Source organism: Alexandromys fortis, unplaced genomic scaffold (assembly GCF_014885135.2).
Source record: "Alexandromys fortis isolate MF-2015 unplaced genomic scaffold, M_Fortis_MF-2015_v1.1 scaffold_66, whole genome shotgun sequence".
Lineage (NCBI taxonomy): Eukaryota > Metazoa > Chordata > Mammalia > Rodentia > Cricetidae > Alexandromys > Alexandromys fortis.
Genome location: NW_026067950.1, coordinates 2,717,799 through 2,724,849, shown reverse-complemented (window position 1 = coordinate 2,724,849; position 7,051 = coordinate 2,717,799). Strand labels below are relative to the sequence as shown.

Below are 7,051 nucleotides of genomic sequence, written 5' to 3'. Positions count from 1 at the left end.
GGGGGGGGGGGGAGGTTCATCTCATCCTACAGCTGGCAGTCCAGCATTCAGGGAAGTCAGGGCAGGAGCCTGGAAGCAGGGACTGAAGCAGAGGCGTTGAAGGAGTCCGACTTACTGGCTTGCTCCTCATGGCTTCCTCAGCCTGCTTTCTTATAGCATCCAAGACCAATGGCACAGAGGTGGTGCTGTCTGTCCCACACCAATCAAATGCCCAACTACCATGGACCAATCTGACAGAGGCATTTCCTCAAACTGAAGTTATCTCTTCCAAAATGGCTCTACCATGTGCCAAGCTGACATAAGACGAGCCAGCACACGGGCTACACACAGAAGCTAAGTGCATTCTGTTGTGCTAATTCAGAATATCTAAGGTCAAGAAAGTGGCCATGTACTATGCTGGAGGAGATAGTCCAGACCTGGACAGAAAGACACCCATCACAGACACTGGCCACTCACACCAACGTCTGTCTCTTTCCTGGGCAGTATAAAGGCTGGTTTCTCATTTCCTCTGGGGCAGGCAGTGAGGGAGGAAACCTGGGAGCTGGCACACTTCTTTTCCTCTCCTGCCGGGAAGATGATGGGCATTCAGACCGAGCATGCTTACCAAAAGCAATCCTCAATCTTTCAAATCAAGAAGTGTGTTCTTCTGGGAGAAGCTCCCTCAGTACTACAAAAACATTGATCTCGGCTCTATAAGACACCTAAGAAGGCCATGGAGGACAGCTATATAGAGAAGAACTGTCCTTTCAATGGTAATGTCTCCACCCGAGGTCGAACCCCATCTGGTGCCGTAACCCAGACGAAGATACAGACGGCCACTGTCATCTGCTGGGACTATCTTACATCCAAAAGTACAATGGCTTTGAGAAGTACCACAAGAACATGTCTGTGCACCTGTTCCCATTTCAGGGATGTGCAGAGCCCAACACTGTCACCACGGGAGCGTGCAGACCCCTGCGCTTTGATGTGCTCAAGGCCACCAAGGAGCAGTTTCACAAGTTCTGAGAGGACTCTGGCCAACTTTCATAAATAAAGTTGTTTCTCAACTTTTTATTTTTTTTTTTAAGGGAGACTATGGCAGAGAAATGCCACTCTAAAGCGCGGTGTGGAATGCCCCCAGCACACTGACCCTTCACCAGAATAGGTCCTTCCCAGAACTCCTCGGGACCTTTTCAGTATTAACTTCAGTGAATCTTGTGGGGAAAACACCCTAGCAACTTTTAGGAACTGATTTTCAAAAAAAAATTAAAACCCTCACTGTAAACTCAGGATCTGAACCCAAAATGAGATAATGACCCCATGTGGGAAGTGTCCTTAATAGTGACACTCTGACAAGAAAACACAGCCAGTGAAAATGACCAGGGTCTCACATGTGACCTGCTTTAGAACTGGGATGATGGCAGAGACCAGGGAAATGTTTCTAAAAGAGCCGGACAACCCACTTTAGCACACTAACAGTGAATTCCGAGTCGTGTGGCTGAGGTAAATCCAACAGGCACCCTGACCCTGCAGAAATCCTCTAGCAGTGGGCAGCGGAGAGGCCACCTGTTGGTGGAGCACCTGCGGAGGATCGGAGCAGAGACCCTCAACACAGAGATCTGGTAGGCTGGCCAACGCCCCCAAATACAGCAGCAGGATCCTCTGTACCCCAACCACACCGACCATCGACAACTCCACAGCAGCCCCTGGTCCTGCCTCCGCCCATCCCGTCCCATTAGTCCTTGTGCAATGTGGTACAAAGGTCAGTACAGTGGCACCTGGTTAATATCCAAGCTGATTTACTTTTCCCCAAACTGAATACCTGAACAGCAGTGAATTCTGCTGAAATGGAATGTCGTCACCTTTCAGACCTTCCCATGCTTACGTATTCACCTAAGCGGAGAGCTTGGATGCCGTGCTGCCTTTCCCCTCATGCCGCTGTGCTGCTTTGCCTAACAAAGAGCTGAGTGGCAACAGCTTGGCAGAAGGAAGGATATATGTATGGGGTTGCGGGCAGAGAAGAAATAGGAAGAGAAATCTGGGAGGAGAGGAGAGAGGACATCTACAGAGCCCAGAGGAAGGTGAGAGCCCAGAGGCAAAGGTAGACGGGATAACTTAAGACAAGCTGGATAGAAAGAAGCTAAGGCTGGACATTCATAAGTAAGAATAAACCTGTGTATTTATCTAGGAGCTTGGTGTCAGCACTCCTCACCCCCACCCCCCAAAGAGAGTAAAAGAAACCAACTCCACAGGTCTTCTGTCTAGGGAATGTATTGCCCACAGTGGGGTCTTTCCATGTCAGTTACTCTAAGACTGAGCCCATGTCTGCAGGCCAGCCTGATGTAGAGGAGCCTCAGTGAGGATCTCCGGGGTGAACCGTGTCAAGCTGACAATTAAAACCAACAGTCCCAATGGCCATAATTTTAACCTTGGAAGAAAAAAATATTCTACAGTTCTATGACTTGAGTATAGATTATCTGGTATACGAGAAGCCCTAGATTCAATCCCCAGGAAAAAAGAAGAGAATGGAGATTGGTTCACTCGAAGCAAAAATTCCACTTTTTCCTGACCCTATCTCCAAAATTTCCTAACTTCAGATAAGTATTTGCTAAAATATATGCTAACTGGATTAGTAGTAAAGAATGGGGAAAAAAACAAAACAAAACAAAAAAACACAAAACAAGGTTTTACAGCCACCCATAACCATCCAGCTGCAAATATCCAAATTCTGTAAGACTCTTCCACACCTCACAGCAACCTCCGTGAGATCAACCAGGGCCATCTAAGGCTGCACAGGCCTGGGCATTCCCCAGAACTGAGCTGGGTCCCCCACAGCACGCCTCTCGTGGAGGCGCCATTGTTTGCCCTCACTGAACACTCACACACGCAGGAGTGAGGCAGGGTGGACGGACAGCTTTCAGTTACTAATCCCCATTTTGTCTTTTCAGCCTCCACATGTTTACCATGGTTTGGTTTGGTTTTTTCCCATTTCACAAACAAGGAAGCAGGGATTAGAAAGAAAACAAGTTCTAGCAGCCCTAAACCAAAATGAATGCTGACGAGGTTCAAACATGGCGCCACCTAACCCTACAAGTCACCGTTTTCAGTTCAAAAACAGCATAAAACACAGACTGTCATTCTCTGTCACAGCAACAAGAGAATAGCATTACGCCCTCATTCTCATTTCCTAATATTCATTTTGGTGAACCGAGGGATCTCAAAATTTTCGACCTCAGACTGATAACCGTCACATTTCCATAAGAACCAAACCTCTTCTCTCCCTTCACACCAGAGTAGATGTGTCCAGCAGACAGCCAGAGGAGGGACGGACTCACCTCTGCCATCTTCCTTAGCAAACACTAGCTTCTACATAGGATAGGAGGTTCTGGCTTCCACAGAAATCAAGAGATGTTTTTGCACCCGTTCTTAAGTGTTCTAAATACATCTCCATTTTAAGGACTCCACTTCTATGAGCCCAGCGACACAGCGCCTGTCCAGGGCCTGAACACAGGAGTCGCCCTGGGCTCTCTCAGTGATGGATGGATGACCCTAGGAGATCCACCATGAGAGTTTCTATTCAGGGTCAAACCACATGAATGCAGCGGTTCCCAACCCTAAGGCTGCAGCCCTTAATACAGTTCCTCATGCTGCGGTGACCCCAACCATACGATTATTTCCAATGCTACTTCACAACTGTAATTTTGCTGTAATGATCCTAATGTAAATATCTGTGTTTTCCGATGGTCACAGGCGACCAAAGGGGTTGAGACCCACATTATATTACTACTAATACAACTTCACCACTGAAAGAATAGGGGAAGGCCAGGGACCCTCCGTAGTGTTCCACTACTGTCTCTTCTGCTTGACCTGATTATTGATTCACCTGGCTTCTCACAAGCTGAGGGTAGACACATTAGCTACTCTGCTACCTCATCAACACCATCAACTCTCTGCAGCATAAAAACAGCACCGTCAGTAGGGCACAGCCGACAACTTAACTATGAAGAACAAGGGCTAGGGTGGCAGGAGGTTCTGTGGCCACTGCAGCCACCCTATGAGTGATTAGTGGCTACTGTCATAAATTAATCAACAGTTTCAACAAAGCCCCCTCAGCTTCTTCTCTGAAACAGAATGTCAACACCAACTGCTTTCACCAACAATAAAATCTGGTGAGTGGCATTTTTAATGATAATGGTGCCATCAAAGCCTCGTCTTTTGAACGCAAAGGTCAAAGACTCTCTCCTTGCTCTGGAAACCTGCTGTGTTATCAGAGTCCTCCACAGCCACGTCCCCGCCACGTCCCCAGCTCAGCCCAGTGCGGCACAAGGGGAAGCAGCGTTATTTTTAAGCCTTACCTTCAGATAGGATCCATAGTATTTGGTTACATATGGGCTGTCGCACTGACTCAGCACTGTGATCTCTTGTTGAATGTCCTCTATCTCATCTTCAGCTTCTTCCAGATCAATGATCTTTATGGCAACCACTTTCTGAGTCCGATTGTCAATGCCTTTGAACACCTCACCGAAAGAGCCCTTTCCAATTTTCTCCAGCTTGGTAAAAAGCTCCTCTGGATCCGCTTTGAGGTTCTGCGGAAGAGAAGGAAGGAGATGTCAGAATTCCCAGAGTCACAGTGGGTCCCTACGATGGTGTGTGTGTTCCCAGGGCCACAGCTGAACCCTCACTCTACCCTGAATGGTGTGAACAGGGCCTGGGAGGGACGAGGAGGACCAGGCTGCTGCAACTACGCTCTTGAGGGTCAGGATCCAGGCCTGGGTCGTGTCTACCCATGCGGGTTAAACAAACACAGCAAGTGTGGGACAAGAACAACGCAAACTTTGAATAAAGAAGACAAAGCCTAAAATCTATACTGAAATGTACCAGGGTAAATATTTAGCTACTTTAAAAACATGAGCCGGGCAGTGGTAGTGCACACCTTTAATCCCAGCACTCGGGAGGCAGAGGCAGGGGGATCTCTGTGAGTTCGAGGCCAGCCTGGTCTACAAGAGCTAGTTCCAGTACAGGAACCAAAAAGCTACAGAGAAACCCTGTCTGGAAAATAAAAAAAAAAAAAAAAAAAAAAAAAAAAAAAAATAACCCATGATCCTGGGCTGGCACTGATCTGCAGTAGAAGGCTGTGTAGTATTGTGAATCCCTGGGTTCAGGAGGCAAGGGAGGGAAGAGGTGAGAAGTTAGTCTGCTCCAAGCAAAAAAAGATCCATTTTTTTCTCAACCCATCTCCAGCATGTCCTAACAGGTGGATCAGCTCTCACCTAACGGGGGGGGGGGGGGAACACCCACCACAGTCTAATTCTGACAGACTCTTTCCACCCCAAGTAAATACAGCCCTACTTGTCCCTTACAGCTATGCTCTTCACCAGAGCTACAGCCAGATCCCACTGCCCACAAGCACGTAACCACTACAATACATTTAGAGCACTTGAGCAGGAATCGACCTGAAGGTGCCACTACATGCAGCACCCATGTCCTAACAATATCTGGATGTGGGTCCCACACCCACACAGTCCTGCCCAGAGCAAAATACCAGTGACACCCAAAACCTGAAACTCCCAAGGACGTGAGAAGCCAGCCCCAAAGCCAGTCTGGTAAACACATTTTCCCACTGAAAGAAGAGGGTGCCGGCTGATCCTTAAAAGTCTATTATTAATCCTTCAAAGAAATCGCATGGGGGGGGCAAGAAAGAGAGCAAGGAGAGGGGCTGAGAAGGAGGCACGAAAGAAGGTTATCACTGAGCAGTGACAAGGTAGGTCAAAGGCACAGGACATGCCAACACCAGCAACACAATGACGATGACCTTGCTGTCACTGGGTGCCAGCCACTCACATGCTTTCAGAGCTGAAGTTCCAAACATCTGGCTTACAACCGTGTGTAACTTGGGAGCCTCGCTGAGCTACGCCATATAACAAGAACCAGGCACTGATAATCACACGGAGGCAGAGGGTGTCTACATGCTGGACACGGCACACACGATGTGAAATGTGCCGTGGAGTTCCACAGAACACATGGAGAAAGGCTGTCACTCAGCGCAATGGAAGGGGCTGCCCTGTCACACACAGGCTCACAGGAAGCTAAATGCACTCAACCCCATTCACCTTCCTTTGCACTTGAAACTCAGCACACAGCTGTTTCCAGTCCTGCCACTCACGACTTTCTCCAAGACAGTCTGAGAAAGTGCTCGGATCAGAGGGTAGGCTCCCAAATGGGGGCTGTTTTGAAAGCTGGTAGGAAACTTTAAGTTTTCCTCCATTTTTAAACTTGCCAGGTTTACTAGACAAACACTCTTCAAAATCATTTCTGGAAATATCCCCAAAGGAGGCTGGAGAACGCGGGTGGGGCAGCATCTTGCATCAACTCAGCTGGTACCCACATCACACAAGGAGCCAGGAGCAAAGACCTGGGTGGGGGCATCCATATCCCTCCTCCAACAGCCGGGCAGCCCCAAGATGCAGCCCCAAGCCTCTTACCTCCTTCCCTCCAGGGTGCAGTGGAGTGGCCTTCCTTTTCTTCAAGGCTGACGCTAATCTCGGGACTTTGGAATCCATCTCTGTGCAAAGGTTCACCAGCAGCCCTTTGGGCCGCTCTCCTTCCAGCTATCCCTGGCTACTGGCTCCTTGCCCTGGGCAGCACGCTCAGGTTCCTCCCACTTCAGACAGACGAGAAGCACCCCATTCGGCCTCCTCAGTTCCCCCACTTCACATGCTTCTCTGCTGAAGGTTCCTGACCGCCCTCTGCGCCCGCCTGCCCTGGCCACGCAGTCTGGCAAGCTGGTCACCAATGATGCAGCAACCTCCTTGGAGCTTCATCGGCCACTCCCTCTGCCCCTTGTAACCTGGCCTCCACGGCCCGTCCTCAGTCCAGGAAACCACCGAGACCTAACCCCATCCTTCCATTCTTTCTCTATTCCTTCTCCCAGGGATGGCAGCCAGTTCTGGGGCCCAGCATGTAGGTTGGCGATTCCCCCACCCAGATGAAAAGAATCACCTGGGACACTAATCGCTCAACCTAGTGAGTGTTGGGGGAGCTGCATCCAATGCACTTTTTTCAGCATTTCAGA

General features: G+C 49.2%; 1 protein-coding gene across 1 annotated transcript in view; it reads right to left on the bottom strand.

Annotated features, from left to right (window-relative positions):
• Stk24 (serine/threonine kinase 24) overlaps positions 1-7,051 on the bottom strand; it is a 74,300-nt gene that overhangs the window by 29,140 nt on the left and 38,109 nt on the right. Inside the window, exon 2 of the mRNA XM_050150441.1 lies at positions 4,335-4,565. Within this exon, the coding sequence (XP_050006398.1) occupies positions 4,335-4,565 (231 nt within the window). The remainder of the gene's footprint in view (positions 1-4,334; positions 4,566-7,051) is intronic.